Raw genomic sequence first — 17,075 nt, forward strand, 5'->3', positions numbered from 1 at the left:
CACTTATAAATGTGTGCCTTCTCTAATTTGAATTGGCCTAGTCTCATCTTCTACTCTTTGATCTCTTTAAGAGTGATCACTTGCATAATAATTTCCTTGTCTAATGATCTCTCAGGCAGATTTTTCTCTTAAAGATTTCTCCCTGTTTTTCTGAACTATCTCACCCAGTAAATTTCCTTCCATGTTATTAAACTTTATGAAATATAGTCCCTATTATGACAGCAAGGGAGCCTAAGTCCCTCTACAAGGGAAAAACCTATATATACACTTTGTAAAGTACTCCCACTGTCTAACTCTGTGTTCTCTATACATTCAGTGTAGAGAGGCAGATTCCTAAAATAGTTCCTTTGAATTGTCCTCTGTAGGAGGCTTCCTCTGCCAAGCTACAGAGACCTTGATTATATGCCTAAAATTAGTTATGCCAGGACGCCCCAAATGTCTGTTACAAGAATTGGTTAATAGAGTGAACTTTGGCATGTCAGATGTCAAACACTAAACATTCACAGCAAAAAGTGTTAAGGTAAAGAAAAGTTCAATATCTGCCCTTTTGAAAGAGGAAAGTAAAACCTTGTCACAAGAAGTACAGCAAATACAATGACTTGCTAAGTGTTCTGACACTATATATGGAGCCTAAATAGCCATTAAAATTTATTAGTCTAAGTTTTAGGAGGATAACACTTTGAAATTTTCAAAGTGCAAAGAACACAAGAAATAAGTTCAATACTAACCCTTCAGTCCAGCTCTCTTTGTACTGTCAATTGTTAAAAGAATATCTATTGCATTTTGGGCATTATCAGACAGCTTTTCTTCACCTTCAGGCCAGGGAATGTCTATGGACAAAGATGCAGATGAGTCAGTAACTCAAACCATACAACAAACTTTGTAATAAAGATGCTTCCCCTGATTACTGAAACAAATTACCTCTTTTCAAAATATTTTGGAAGACCTGTGTTGGTGTTTCATCATTAAAAGGTGGAATTCCAGTTAGAAACTCAAACAGACAAACTCCAAGAGCCCACCAGTCTACAGCAGAACCTGAATAGGAGAAATCCAGGCCGTTACAATAAAACAAAGTTGCTCAATAAACTTTGTATTTGTCATACATAATGGTATTTGCAAACATTTGAAGATTAGGCATGGCAGAAATTGAAAAATGTTTAAATTCTGCAAAATTTCTTGGAAATGAAAGAAGAGGAAAAAATAAGTTGTACTTAATAATCATGCAGAAGATTAAAGACATATTAAGGGCTTTTTTTCCCCTCTCCAGTCTGCTCCTTTATTCATTATGAATAGTCCCAGGGTTTACTGATAAAAGCAAGGGAGTTCTTAAAAGCAATCAAATTATCAGCTCCTGTCACAAAGAATTCAGGGGCTGTCTTCTCTAAGGGGTTGTTTTGTGACAGTAAACAGTTATCTTTAACATCTGCTCTAGAGTTCAGATGAATGCTCCCTGTTATAATCCCATACCTTTCTCTCAGTTCTTTGACAAGACTCCAGGAATTCAAACCATTGAGCTTTATTTTCATTCATCTAAATTTATGTCAAAATATTGAAGACAGCTTGCAGAGACAAGTCAGCATGTGAGAAACTGGTATTACTTTTCATTGCACTAAAGTTGATTAGTGTAGTTACTGTAGTCACAATGTGTAGTTACTAGCTTTCTCTCCTTTGTTAAATAGCTTTGTTTTTCCAGGTTCCAGTTTTTGCAAAATCTTATTAATCCACTTAAACAAGCAGGCAAAGCAACCCCAAACACCACTGCATGCATTCTAAGCTTTCTGCATCTTTAAGCCATGCCCACTCCACTGCATAAAGAATGAATGACACTTGCTGCAAAAAAAATTTTTTAAATAATTCATGTAATTTTTCTTTTTGTTTGTGTGTATATATATGTGTGTGTGTATATATTATAAATAAAAATATAAAAAACCCCGTAAGTCACCTCAAGTTAGAAAAGAAAATTTTTTCAGTCATTTCAAGAAGCCCATTTGACTAAATCCAGGAATATCTGAAAACTGAACTATACAACTGTAACTAAAAATAATCCAACACATTTTTAAAGCAGCTTTTAACAGCAATAAGAATGCCCCACCAAGCTAAGCATATCAAAGCAGTGAGGTCACATCCACTGTTAGATGTACTTGGGTGCTCAGATAAAATATTCTCAGCTTTAGCAAAGTCTAAGAAGATCACAACTCCGAACAAAGTAGTAAAACAAGTTTCAGCAGAAATTTTCCCCCTCAACGTCTAACTAAAGAATTAGACTAAATCCTACCATATCCCTGCCAAATCATATCTATTAACACAAAGCAAGAAACAGAAATACAGGGTCTTGAACATCTGAATCATCTTTGCCACATACATGAACTGATTCAGACTGACTGCATAAAAGTGAAAGGGAGCAATGAGAAAAAATGTCTCTGGTTTATTTCCTGTTACAGAAAGTCACCAAGAGCAGCATGTGCTGACTTTTCTCCTGAAGTCTAAGCTTAAAAGTGTGACTTCTGATAGCCTAGTCACAGTGATATTGAAGTTTCCTGGATTTTTTTGGAAGCATCACACATAATAATGTGGAGTGCATATTGGGCATATCTTTCTATATATAGAAACACCATTAAACAAACATTTTTCTTGGAAATTGTGATCTAATTATACTTTGACTGTTCAAAGTTTTGCTGAACACGCCTCTTCTGTACAGTACAAAGCAAACTCACCAGAGGTCAGAGTCCCTGCATATGAAAAGACAATGAAGCAAGTACATTACAGTTACTGCAAATAACCTAACAAATCTAAACACCAGTAAGTATTTTAGGTACAATTCTCTGATTGAAGGCATAGAAATGCAGACTTTTTAAGCTGGTAGCTCAACAATAAAACAAAACGCTAATGTTAAATTACAAACAGGAATAAATTCTAGTAATGTCACAAAACTATTTTAAGATTACAGCTACATTTACAAGCAAGTTAATGACACCAAAAGTATTTAGCGAAGAAAAGTTTTGAATTTCAAGTCCAGAAAATCCTGGCTTTGCTAAAGGCAATGGGAGATTTGTCATTTACTCAAATGCAACCCCAGACCCTTTGAACTTATCACTGAAGTCCTGAAAACATTCGATAATTGTGTGAAAAATCATTTTGCAACCAAGTTTCTCATTCTCTATATAGGATTGATTACATCTACAAAGTGTTATCAAGTTTTAATGTCTGCCAAATAACCAAGATTCCCTAATGAAAATGCAAAACAATAACTAAGTATGTTTAATAATTTTAGTCAAGTTATATTCAAATTGTTAAATATATTAATGCAATTTTAGTTAACGTAGGTTAATTAAACGCAGGAGAGCTCTACTGTTCCACAGATTAGTGATCATTCTATTTCTCAATGAGGATTCAATAGTAGTATTAAAATAATTTTGTTAAGACTATTACCTTTACAAAATACATAAAATCTAGAAGTATGCTTTTTGTGATGGAAATAAAGAGTGATTATAAACAACAAACTTACTCAGGGATGCATTGAAAAAAAATTTTTAAGGCTTTTGCAAATTAGCAGAAAAATATTTCAGCCTTTTTGTTGATTTATTGCAGAAAATAAAGAAATTCATGCACTTCAGTGTTGTGCTATTTTATTTATTTTTTTCAAGAAATATTTGATTGCTACCATTGTCCACTTAGATGAAAGATCGTGTCACAATACTTAATAGAAGTGTTTCATAAAATCACTTACTTCAAGAATAACTGATTTTAATGCAACTTTGTAAACTGGGCTGACTGCATATAGCACTTCAATATCAATAAACGTAGTATACATTTTGAGAATAATTGGAAGCACAATCCTTTCATACTAAATTTGACTAAATTAAAAAAAATAAAAGTCTTTAAGTATACACAGGATGACCAAGCTGTGATTCTTAAGCCATATATAGGTCTCAGGCTGCCTAAGCACAGCTTCTGATGCGTTAAATTAGTAGCAGGCAAGACTACGTCAGACAGTCCAAGCCTCTGGTTATGGGGAAAAAATAAAATGTAAGGAGCTGCTGAGGCAAACAGCCATTGGTATTGGCAAACACTAAGTACTAGATATTAAAAAAAAAATTCACCATCATCCTAATTGAAGTTTTTAGTACTCTAAAGACATTTAGAAATGTAAGCACCTGTCACCCTCCAAGTATTTATAAAACTCTATGGTTTGTTTTCCTTACCATGAGGCTTTGTCAAAAGCAGCTCAGGTGCCAGGTAGTCTGGAGTCCCTAGGATGCGTTCACCTTCTACTGGGGCAGCTCCTCTTCTTACACTCTTTGGAGTCCTGTAGGGTGTGTCAGCATCTCCCTGATGAGGTGTCTTCAAGCATGCAACAGAAGACTTCAGGTGTCAAACCAAACCAAACAGATTCCCCACTCCCATGCCCAGGTTCAGTAATGGTATAACAGTCGAAACTCAAGCCTAAGTCAAGGACATGTTACAAAATGTACATTCCCAAGCATGTGTGAATTGTGATTCCATCTTTATCTCATTATCTTGAAGGTAAACAATGCCTACTCTAAATACACAAGTAACATCTTAAAAAAAGAAAACAAATACAACATTCCCTTCCAACTTGGAATCTGAAAAAACACTATTTACTAAAAAGAATGTCAAAATAGACTCAATTTTAGCATCAAGTTCTCAATATTAGCCAATATAAAGCAAGTATATATGTCAAATGATGCCTGTAAAATAAGGAGAAGCCTGAATGTCACTTACTGCATGCCATATATACTCAACAGATATTGAATGAGCTTTTTGTTGTTTAAGTTGTATTCTGGGAGTTGCATAATGCCTGTTGATGAAATTCTGCCCAAGTTAGACTTATGTTACTGTTTACAACTACACAGGCCTTCAGAAAGTAATCAGGGACAAAATTTGAAGACAACATAAGCAAGCTTGCAAATAGATCAAATTCTCACAGTTAATAGGCTGACTGCAATGAAGGATTTCCTGTTATGGCCTACAAATGCTACTAAAGTATTTGGCAGTTACTTTCATTCCTTATTTTTCAATATACCCTTAATTCCAATGCATCTGGTACAATCTGGTTCCCAACTTTGTCTTCAATGCAGCAGATCAATGCGTTACTACTATACCATACAGGCTGCAGAATCCACTAGCAAAATAGTAAATATGTAATCATCTAGCATGATGCTATTTTGTGACATTCTTAAATATTTCTAACTTCAGACTTGAATAGGAGGATAGGTTTTTTTATATATATACTTAAGGCCATCAGTCATTTATCTGTTTAACAGAAGATGAAGTGCATGTTATCCTGACTCCGTTTCAGCTGAATATAAGTTCTGTAGTCAGTAAAATTTTGTGGTGAATATAAGCAAGCAATTGAGACAAGAACATCAGAAGAAAAGAAAGACTTTCCCCAAAATACTATTCTGAATGTCCCCTTTTGGTACACCAAATTATTCACTTAGCTACTAATAAGTGTTTTTGGAATTCTCTCCAAAAGCTTAAACCCTACAGCTCAAACTTAAGTAACTGGACAAAGGTTTTGTAAAACTATACTAAAATAAAACAGTAAGCATGTATTGAAAAGTATACCCATATCTTTCCCACATCTAGAGGTCCAATTTATTTTAAGACAAGATAGTAGGATTAACACGGTCAACGCAAAATCTCATAACTTGCAGGCAGCTGTTACTGCTTGCATCAGTCTTCATAATATGCTTGTAATTGGCACTTGACAGTACACATCACGCCATCAGTTCTACCCAGAAGGAAAAAAAAAAGCAGGCAGAAGAGAAGTTACCAGCAACTCAACAGCTTTCACAGACTGCATTAGGGGGTCAGAAAGGAAAGTCAGAGACGTTCCATTGCATCAGAAAACCTAAAATAACTCACAGGAAGTACCACACTGCTCCAGAAGTGGGTTGTGACAAAACAACACAGGGTCTCTTTACCTGTTCGCAGCACAAGCGAAGGACTTCTGAGAGAGGCAGACTAAGACAATGCTCGCTGGACCAAAGGCGAGCAGTGGACACGCAGTTATTGCTAAGCTCTTACGTAACAATCATTTTGGCCACACAAGTGCAATAAGCCCAAGTCTATCAGTGCAAGTCATCTTTGACAGACTACCTCCAACCACTTTGACTTTTCTTTAGTTACCAACCAGGAGGATAATTTCACATCACTAATACCTAATGCACACTCAGACACAATTTCTACGTCTCATTACAGACCTGATACACCCTATGCGGTCTTCCCTTCTGTGATGGAGTAATAGCTGTTGGGTAAGATCCACTGTAAGCAGGTGAAAGATCCATTATATCCAAGGAAGCCATACTACATGGCTCAGATGCATTAGATACATTGATCGGACTGTTATAACTTCGAAAAACAACAGCATTTTTTTTGAAGAGGTTCATTGTTTTCATTATCTTTTCTGAAGGAGAAGATACTGTGTCAAGGTGAGTTTCTGCCACATGTTTTTGGTCATTATCCTGTGCATGATGTAACAGCTTGCAGTCCGGAACAACATGCTCTTCTCCATTTAGGGAAGCATCTTGGGATTTTGATGATGTTATTAACATGTCTTCAGGTTTTGGTTCTTCAAAAGAGAGGTCTTTAACACTTTTATCCAAATCTAAGAGCTGCTTTTCTAAATGGCTCTCTGTAACAGACATTTCAGGAAAGGATAAATCAGAGTCTGCACTAAGGATTCCTAGAGGCTTTTCATCATCAGTGCCTAAGAAACTCGAGTTCATATACTCCTTTTTATCATCCTTGTCATAGTCTGCATTCAGGTCACACAAAAGATTTTTAGCTATTATTGGAGTAACTGATTTATCTAGTGTTTGTTGCCTACCAGTATAACCCTTAACTTGTTCCTTGCCTTTGCAGGTCTCATGGAGGCATCTATTACCACAAAGCATTAAGGACTGAATTTCTGTTGTCAAACCTGTGCTTTGGTTTACTTGAAATTCTGAGATATGACAGCCACGTTTATATTCTGCATTGCTTTTTTTAACATAGTTAAGTTCCTGACAAGGACTAGTATCAACTAGTTCAAAGCTTCTTTTTACACCTGTTTTTTCAAGAATTTCTTCTTCTTTGATAGACTTGATAGGATCATTCAACCATGAAGGTGACTGCTGGTGACTGGAAGTTTTTGCTGTCTCATTAGTCGTATCACTTTTATTTGCAGTAAGTTTTTCTTCCCAAATCTTATTTTCAGAGAGACATTTTCTGACTACGCCTTTCACATCCAGTGCAGTTACAGGAGTACCCATCACATCAGAACGCTCAATTACTAACTTCTGCCTGCTGCCAGAATCATTGCTACTGATGGGAGAAATGGCTGACTCAAGTTCTTTTTTCTTTAATTCTTTAATATCTTTGCCATTCAGTAATTGTACATTAGAAAGGAGAGCCGACTCGCTGTTATTTGTTTTGCCTGTTGTAGAACATAGTTCATCTTCAGTTTGCTGCAAATAAGCACATTAAGAGTTTTGAGTATCAAGAAAAATATGATCACAGCTTTACAGAAATGTGCCCCTGAAAATACCTTCTTTCTATTTCAATAAATAATTGAAAGTGAGCAAACATTACTTATTCCTTCTAACCAGTAGTAGTGATAAAAGTAATAAATAATGCATTCCAAAAAATCCAAAAATTAAATTAGGGAGCAACTTTGGTAATTTGACTTTTTAGGACACAAAAAACAAACTTGCTAAAATACAACAGAAAGCCCAATATTTTTAAAAGCTTAAAGAGGAAGATTTTATCTTTTTTTTTTATTAAGAAATTAAACTAAGCCATATTACCTTATGGTATGTTACACTTTAGAGGTGACAAAAGGAAATTTTGATTTTACTGCTAGCTTTGGTAGCATAATAGTAAAAGCAAGGCCTTGGAAAGTGAACAGAAAGAATTGTAAATAGATTTAAATATAAATTCTTCTGTTTTGTGTGTGAGCTAAAGAGGAATAGTGACAAACGGCTAAATAGGAAGGCAGCATTTTCCTTTAGGTTTTCTACATTTGTCCATACAGAATTTCATTAACAGTTTAAAATTGGAGAAAGTATTTAAATCAGCTATTGCTAATTACATATGCTAGGTTAATTGCTACAAAAACCTTCAGTAATACAAATCTTAAAAACTTAAACATTTTCAGCTTTTCCTAGCTGGTAGTAGACTGAAATGTGTGTGGTTTATATATAAAATTTTTTTCTAATTTCTGCCTTTTCAAAGGATTTTCCTGTCTGCATGCTGGGCTAATAAAACTACAGATATAAGGTCAGCTTCCAGAGAGCCAGTGCTCCCAGCACTGCCCACCTTGTGGAGCGCAGGGCTAAACCCAGGAGTAGGCTTTCCTTCCATCCCTTTCCTGCAGGCTAGATGGCATTTGCTTTTATGTTGCACAGGATTTTTTTTTTTTTTTGGGGGGGGGGGGGGGAGGAAGGAAGGTAATAATAATAGTTTGATCCAAAATACTCCTGCTCAACAAGGATTACAACCAGCTCTTTTCCTGTAGCTGGACTTCTCTACATTTGGAATACCTCGGAAAAGTGAGGAAGATTTGCATATAGAGCATACAAGTACAAGGTCATTTTAATTTGTAGTGGAAAAATGAAGCAATCCTGACCTCTACATCTTTCTCCCACCTGGGGCTGCTGCAGCATTCTGATTCCATACTGGACACACGTGTGTGTGACTGACTACTGGCACTGGAGGTACCAAACCTTTTTCTTGACTGAAGTAGAGTTGGAGTTAAACTCCTCACTGGCATCCCAGGGGTGAATGCAGAATTATCAAGACCTTGAGAAGAAAAAAAAAAAGATTCAAATGTTGATCCAAATAAGCAGCATATATAGCACATATTATCCAGCTTCACACTATGTCAAGCTATCACTATGAATGAAATTATGGAAAGCTGTGCGTGATACAGTAATTGTTCTCTTGTCATCTTTCCTGTGTAATCAATTCGCTCATTTTTTTTTGAGGTAGGGACTTGGCAAGAACTTTAAAAACAACATTAGTATTAGCACCACAATAACTGTCTTTTTCATTTTGGTTTGGAAACGTCAAAGCACAAAAATAAGAATTTAAATGAAAGCATATGTGGCTATATTAAATTATTTTCAACAAAGTATGCCAAGAACTGTCACTATTTCTGCAAAATCTTAAAGGGTCATTTTGAATTCAGTGGCTGTGCATTTGAAAATCAAAAGGTGACAGTAGTAATCTAGCTGAAAAAAGTCAGACCTTAAAAACAGGAAGATTGGTATATAGCAAGACATTGACGGAAGCACTGTCTGTTACGAGTGATCCTAGCTGTTCACATAAGTTAAAACCAAACAAACAAAAACAAACAAAACAAAGCTTATAGCTGAGAGTGTTACTTGGTATAAGGCTCAGTATACTCACATGTTTTGAATAATTTTGTTGAAAGAGGGGTATTTTCCTTTTGGACTATAGATGCGGGAGAAATCATTCCATGCAGACCATCAGAAGTTCGAAGTAAACTGGGCCCTGGCATTTTCATTCCAACAGGAGTATACTATCAAGCAAAAAGAAACATATGCAAAAAAAGATAATGATGTCTGAAAAAAGTATCCAGGATTGTAAGTACAACTTTACATATTCTTTATTAAATATGCATGGGAACTGAGCTATATCCATATATTGAATTATTTTTATTTATATATTTTTTTAAAGTACAATTGATAGTCACTGATTTGAAACACAGTCCCAGGTAATCTCTCCAGAATTTCAAGGTCCTGGAAATGCATCATAAAACATTCTATTAGCTGAAACTAGAGATGTAATAAAAACCTTATCAGTCCAATTACTATATTTAAGATAATGAAGTACTTCAATCTTTCAGTTTTCTCAAAGAAAGTAATAATTGCTTACAAAACCCAGAGAGCTGATGAGAGACAACAGTTGCCCAGGAGTACGCGAGTAGTCTTGTTTTGGCTTTGCCATTGATGGTGTAGTGAGGATATCTATCATATTTATCTCTACAAACAGATTGGAGGGGGAAAAAAAAAAAAAGCTCGTTAGCTTTTCCTTTTACTATTAAAAAAGTGAAATTATAGACATTTACTTAATATTTGCTAGGTCAAGAGAAAAGTTTAGTGACATAACAAACAAATATACAAAAGAAGCCACCGAAAGCAAATGAAGACATTCCTGTACATTCTTATTAAATAAAAGCCATTTCTTGGTGCACAGCCTTCATAAAAATCACACTTTATAAATTCAGAAATGGTAAAAGTCCAATTTCCTTTCCAGCATACTATACTATAATTTTTATGTTTTTTTAAACTGGAATCAGTTTCAGTTTTTAGATTCTTTGTTTTTAGGTAGAGATTCCAGCCTATGGTTTGTGAGCTAAGATGATATGTTTGGTTGAAAGCACGCCCTCTTTCCAAGGATGTCTTGGAAACAAGCTGGAGATGAACTTTTTGTAAGTGAAAATTCAACTTTAGATGCCATCTTTTGCTCAGCAGAGAAGGTAGATAGGCTCTTAGCTTCTTCTCTGTCACATTAAGCTAAACACAATAGTCTGTTCTGTTAGAAGTTATCAATTAAAGCAGCATATAATAGAAAATAGAGTATACTTAGCACTTTTCCCTATACTTTTAAAACCATGAATTAGGAACTCCATAGACAACTCTGAATTTCTATATTCCCCTGGTTGACTGCATTTAAAAACCATGTTCCCCTAATGCCTGTCAGAAAACTAAGTTCCTGCTGCCCAGCATAAGTTGGGCTGACATGGCTCAGGGGTTGGAGGAGACAGTTGCTTCAGGAAGTGGCTGTTCTCCCCAAGATCTGCAGCCTATTGCCTGGACCAGACAGTCATTTGACAAGTCAGCTACATTTTCTGCTACTTAAAAACAATAGGACATGTTCATATACTAAAGCAGCAATTCCTAACCTTCTGTTAGGCAAGGTTCATGATTTCTTCTTTCACTTCCTCATCCTCCTCCTGTCTCTCACATTAACACTGGCAAAGTCCCAGTTCAGTTTAGAAACTAATATACACAAGGACAGAGAACAAAAACACACACCCCCCTCCAAAACCCCCACATGCATCAAAAGACAGAAATAGGTAGTGGTACACCAAGAAAATGCCAGGATTAGCCATCCATTCTTTGATTTCTCCTAATGAACTTTGTAGAAAACTTTGAAATCCGTATCACTTAAAAGAAATGTCCCTAGATCATTTTTCATACATCCTTGTCCCAAAGAATAAAAACTTTATCCAATAAGGTACAGTGCAGTTCCTTAACCAGCAAGCACTTTATTAGTACTTATTACCAACTAGAATCAATATTATTGCAGCATATGGACTTATTTAACTGGAGCCTCTGTCTGCTACTAGAATGTAAAACATTCAAGATACTAGAAGATGACACATAAAAATATAAGAAATACAACCAATAGAATACTGATGCATCTTACCTCTGTTCAGAGTAACTCTGGAAAGCCCAAAATCTGTCAGCTTTATGTGGCCTTGATTAGAAATGAGCATATTGTCTGGCTTCAGATCCCTGAAGATATGATATAATTGAAGTCAGCAAAAAGACAAATTAGCAACATTAAGAAAATTATCTAACCAGAAACATTTAGTCCCAAAGACTTAACAATTTATCTCATCCTCTTTAATAAAGTCTGTTAGCCAACAGAAGACTCCAATTGAAGGGATATACTAAAAAAGTTAAACACATCTAGCACTAAATATTGTACCATGTGTCTTAGGCCTCATAATATCACCACATGCATGTCACAGAAATTAAAAGTTTTGCAATTTGGCAAAACTGCTAAAAAATAAAGATAAAAAACATTGTGTATTTTATAATAAATATGGTCTTTTATTTCCCAAAGATTAAAAAAAAAAAGCGCTACCAAATACTTCTTTGCAAGGGAAAAAAAAAAAAAAGGTTTTACCTGTGGATTATCCCATGCCTGTGAAGATAGTCAAGAGCCAGTGCTGCTTCAGAAATATACTTTACAGCCATTTCTTCATCAAAATATCCATAAATATGGAGAAGAGATTTGACATCTCCACCAATAAGGTATTCCATCACCTGCCATTCAAGCGTTTTAAATTACAATTTTAAAATAATTTCAAATTTGCAAGTAAATTATAAAATAGCTTCCGCTTCAAAGAGTGAGAGTTGATTAGAAGCTTCGTTGTGGTAGCTTATTTAATTTCCAACACAATACTTTTTTCATTTTGATAAAATAATGCTTTCTCTTAATTTACTTTCTTGTATGATTTGTCTAGCCTACTTTCTGTAGTCAGCTTTTCAATTAGCTTCCAAATTCTGAAAGGTAAAATTTCCTTATAATAGGAAATAATTTGCAAAGTAATTCTATGAAACAAGGCCTGCATCCTAAAACCACCGATGCTGTAATTTGTATAAAGCAGGTATCAATGATTTTATTTTGCAAATGTTTATACAGGTTACAATGTTTAACATAAACTCAGACCTGAGCTTTATGAAATAAATGGTACAAATTTCAAAAAATTATACAATGAGAACAACCATGCACTTCAGAGGCCAAAGAAAGTGTTTAAAAAAAAATTATCAATACATTTGTATATAAATACACACACAATTTAAATGCAAATTGTTTTCAGCCTGCTAAGCCAGATAGCACCACATTAAATGGTCCAACGGTGATTCTACATGAAACCCTTTAGAGCAAAGTTTTAAAAATCTGAGCTCGTCAAATCAATATTAGAGCTATTTTATCATGTCTAAAAAAAATATGCATGAGGCACTAAGTAGTCATGGCTCAGGGGGGAAAAAAAAAACCCTACCAAACAAAAAAACCCCACAGGGTTTCAAAAATCCACTTTTCAGTGATAAATAGGAGTTTATGGGTTTTTTGGTCAATAAACCTCACCAGTATTTAGATCGTGATATAAAAAACTATTTAATATATGCAAGTCAAGCATCTCCTTTAAAAATTCTTCACCCTGAAATTCTCCTCTGTTCTGAGCAGCAATTAACAGAGATTCCAGGGAAAGAAGCCTTCACTTATACTCAAAATGCATCGTAAGAGTGCATATCAACCTCAGTCTCAGAATTTATGCAAGATGATCAATGTGTATGTTCATAGCAAGCCAGGCAAATTATGCTAGAACCTTTGTAGATGGTCTTAATCTGTACTCATCAGTACCTTTGTGTGGGGACAGTTCATAAAGCCACATTCAGATCCTACAGAACTCCATGTAGCCTAGCCTTTAGTTCTGCCAATTGGTTATACTCTTGTCATCTAACCCAATTACATTAATATATTTTGAGTGCAGGCAATAAGCAATCCTTATTCGTGAACTACAAGGTATCTTTCAATCATTTGGATTCTGCTTGAATAGAATGGTTTCTTTTTTGTTTTCCCAAAGGTTTCTACATAGTCCTAAATCAGACTAGCTATTAGAAAAGACTTTCCTGTTAAAGAGGGAACAAAAGTGGAAAGATCTCAAAGGTGCAAGGAGAAAAGGAACATTTCACTGCTCAACCATTCCAAGAAAGAAGAAACAAGAAATGACTAAGGAATATCCATTTGCTACCACAAAAATGTGTTTTTAGACATGTACATAGGTCTGCATTCTGTTTTTAATGCTTTCACAGAACACCACAAGCTATCTATTTACTCACCAAATAGACATTATTAGCTGACTGAAGTGAGTAGTATAAGTGCACAATGAAAGGACTTTTACTGAGAGCCAATGCATCCCTCTCTGCCTGGACCTGGTGAACCATGTTTTTATTGATCATGTCTGCTTTCTTCATCACCTAAAAAACACACAAACAAAAAGCCCAAGCAGACATATATTAACTGTCATTCCCATTTTCGATACTCATTTTCTTCAAAAAAAGTTGTTTTGAAAACACACGTGCTGCAGTTCATTAGTCAGTTCATTTATCTCCATACTTCAAGTCCACACAAATCTTATATAATGGAGCTATAACTTTGTATAAAGAAAGAATTGTGAAATGCATTTTTTGCTTAGGTCATTAAAGAACCTTTTTCCATTGGTCTTTCTAATTCAGTCCTGAATGGAAATCACACTACCAACATTTCCTGTGATCACACAGGCTGAATCTGAAGTTAAACTGCCCCAACTGAACCTTCTTACCCACAGTATGCAAAGATGCCTGCTTCAAAGAACCAGGAAAGAGTATTGAATGCTTAGAGACACAGTTGCTGACCAAGTCTTTCCATCTCTTCAGAGGACATCATAGGCTTGACCGCTAAACATGTAGCATTAAACCATCCCTCAAGTGCAAGACTTTAAAAAATGCTCTTCATAAGTTAAATGAATGGCCATTAAACTATTCTAGCCTTTAATCCCTAACTTTGCAGAGAAAGCAAGCAAATCTTTGCCTAATTTAAAATTTACTATTAAGTCATTCAACAAACATTTGTTTCCTTTGGGAAGAAGCTTCAATAAATGCGTGTAACTCATGAAGAAGTAACAAACTGTTAACTGTGAATTAGGCTCCAGTTCCTGTATTGAATTGCTTCATTATATATTGATGCCTGCTCAGTATTATTCTTAGAGCAGAATGTGCAAATAATAGCACATTTGATATGTATTTAAGCTGGCACTGCATATTCATTGGAAGTGTATCCATGTCTGACATCTTTGGTCCTCATACGTATGGTGATATTAAAGGAATATAATTTATCTACTCTATATGCAAAACAAACTGTAGCAAACTGAGTCCAGTACTGGACTACCCCTATTATCAAAGCTGGTAACAAAAAAATAACAAGACTTACAGAATTACACTTTTTATAGACATTGGCCTCAACTGTACAAATATTTAGCACACATTATGTTTTGTAACTGTGTACAATCCATAAATTTCATTGCAATGTTATTGATGCAAAAGCTTTCAGGTCATAATACTTGCAATAAAATTATGTAAAAATAAAAAAGTATGTAGCTTTAAACACTAACATGTTGAGCTGTCTGTTTTGCTGACTATTTTCATGTTTCCTTTTCTTTGTGCACTATGCAGCCGGTTACAACTCTCTCAGTTGCAAAGTCAAGTTTGCACATAACATTGGTAAAGTTTTTATTACTGAGGTACCTGAGCATACAGACCAATATAGTTTAGAAGAGGTTGTCACCAGACTCTTAATCTTTTGTGTATACACAGAGAAAACCCAGGAGGTTTTTTTTTTAATGTATACTTAACAAAATGTTTTTTATAGTTTGCTTTCATTGTGCATCCCAGAGGCAGACTTCTCATTCACGAGCAAATGTGAGAATATTCATTCCGGTAGTGCTAGAGCTGAAAATAATTACAACAAGAATTTACAGACAAGAAGCAAATAGCTTATTGATGCTTTAGAAATCTTTTGGTGCACTTTCCTCGATATTTAAGGTACTTCAGAAAGCATTTGTTGCTATCAGATGCCTCCTTAACAAAACCTCCAGGCGAACAGGAACGGGAAGAGAAAGCTAGACACAGCCATGCGGGCGATACGTTCCCCCGGCGCTCGACTTCTGCCAAAAGAGCTGCAGCTCCCCCAAAGGCCGGAAGCGAAGGGCCTCCCTCTCGCAGCCGGCCCAGGCCTGCCCCTCGGCGGGGAGGGGGCCCCACCGGGGCGAGGCACACGGGCAGCCTTTCGCCGCGGGACGCCGCTCCCCGGCGCGGGGTTAAACACCAACACAGCGGCAGCACAGCGGTGGGGCTCCCACGGCCGCGGAAGGGGCGCAAGGAGCGCGGAGACCCGGCGGGGCCGCTCCTCGGCGAGGCGCGGAGGGGAGGGGGGGGGGGAAACAGGCGCCCCCCCCCACCGCGCGGAAGGCGAGGTGACGTCAACCCGCGGGGGGAGGGGCGGCCCCTCACCTTCACGGCATAGAGCCTGCCCGCCTTGCGGCCCAGGTAAACCTTCCCGAAGGCGCCGCGGCTGATGGGCTTTACGATGGTGAACTCCTCGATGGAGGGCGGCCGCGGAACCTCGATTCGCCTCAGGCCCGCGGCGGCCTCGGCCGCCGGCTCCACCGTCCCCATGGCCGCCCTCGGCCGCGGGCCCGCGTCCCGCGCCGATTCAAAGCGGCGCCCCGCCCGCGCGACGCGACGCGACGTTACCGGCCAACGGGCGGGCGCCGGAGAGGGCGGGGTGTTCTCGTGGGCGCTCTCGCGAGACTCCTGGCGGCCCGGGGGGGGCGGGGGCTGGGGCTGGGGCTGGGGCTGGGGCAGGGGCAGGGGCAGGGGCAGGGGCAGGGAGGACGTCGGACGTCGGGGTGCTCTGGGCTGTGCGAAATGGTGGCGGGGTGGGGCGGCCTGCAGCCGTAGCGTTGCGCAGCATGTCGCCGCCAACCGCCTTATTGCCGGCAGCCCCGCCGCTGGCGCTTCCGGGCAGCGGCTTGTGCTGGAACTTCTTGTAACGCTGAGGCGGTTAACGTGCCAGCGGCAGAGTGCTTCCCCGCAGCTGCCATTAGAGAACTCTGTTCCTTATTTCTAATTCTCTAATAGTCTGTTCTCTATTTATAATAGAGTATCTCTTCTAGTGAGTCGTGTGATTCCTCGCCGGCCTCCTGCCTGATAGCCAGTGCCTGAATGCCCGACATGTAGTCTCCCTTGGGCAGTGCTACTCCAGAGTGCGTCTGGGGGGCAGTGTCTTTCAGTTTTGCTCATAACCACGGGGAGTTAAATGTTGATTATTGACAGAAACGAGCAGAATAAAGTTGGTTGCAGCAAACCTTAAAAGTGGCTGTTGCTTTAATGCCAGTATTTCTGACTGATAGGCTGTTGTCACCATTTCCAGCTAGACTGTATTGACTTGGTAGCTCTTCATGACAGCTCTCTCAGCTTCATCATAAGTACTCCTTATAAATTACCTCATTCTCTTAATCATACATAATAATTCAAAAAGATCAGCCTTCATTCTGTTTTTTAGAAAAATCATTAATTATGACAAGCTGTCATTGATTTGACTGAGTAATAACTATCCAATTATCATCTAGATTTCTAATTTGGAAATGGGTTGATACTAGCTACCAGTAGGTAGATTGGCCTTTGAATCTCTACTGGATGCTTGAAGGA

The 17,075-nt window shown here is 37.6% G+C and overlaps 1 protein-coding gene across 7 annotated transcripts in view; it reads right to left on the minus strand.

Annotated features, from left to right (window-relative positions):
• The window catches only part of MASTL (microtubule associated serine/threonine kinase like), a 36,215-nt gene extending 20,089 nt beyond the window's left edge, over positions 1 to 16,126 (minus strand). For 6 of the 7 annotated variants that reach the window (XR_010883521.1, XR_010883518.1, XR_010883520.1 and 3 more), the window contains exons 1-11: positions 15,876 to 16,126; positions 13,668 to 13,805; positions 11,947 to 12,086; positions 11,461 to 11,549; positions 9,904 to 10,010; positions 9,415 to 9,547; positions 8,633 to 8,805; positions 6,228 to 7,472; positions 4,203 to 4,341; positions 922 to 1,035; positions 729 to 830 (exon numbers count right to left, since the gene is read on the minus strand). Coding sequence is in view for 2 of the 7 variants with exons in the window: in XM_067291825.1 (XP_067147926.1) it covers positions 729 to 830; positions 922 to 1,035; positions 4,203 to 4,341; positions 6,228 to 7,472; positions 8,633 to 8,805; positions 9,415 to 9,547; positions 9,904 to 10,010; positions 11,461 to 11,549; positions 11,947 to 12,086; positions 13,668 to 13,805; positions 15,876 to 16,040 (2,545 nt within the window). In the remaining 5 variants the exon portion in view is untranslated. Of the gene's footprint in view, positions 1 to 728; positions 831 to 921; positions 1,036 to 4,202; positions 4,342 to 6,227; positions 7,473 to 8,632; positions 8,806 to 9,414; positions 9,548 to 9,903; positions 10,011 to 11,460; positions 11,550 to 11,946; positions 12,087 to 13,667; positions 15,315 to 15,875 lie in introns of all 7 variants that reach the window. The other variant, XM_067291826.1, reaches the window with a different exon arrangement.
• Positions 16,127 to 17,075: the final 949 nt, after the last annotated feature.

This window comes from Apteryx mantelli, chromosome 2, assembly GCF_036417845.1.
Source record: "Apteryx mantelli isolate bAptMan1 chromosome 2, bAptMan1.hap1, whole genome shotgun sequence".
Lineage (NCBI taxonomy): Eukaryota > Metazoa > Chordata > Aves > Apterygiformes > Apterygidae > Apteryx > Apteryx mantelli.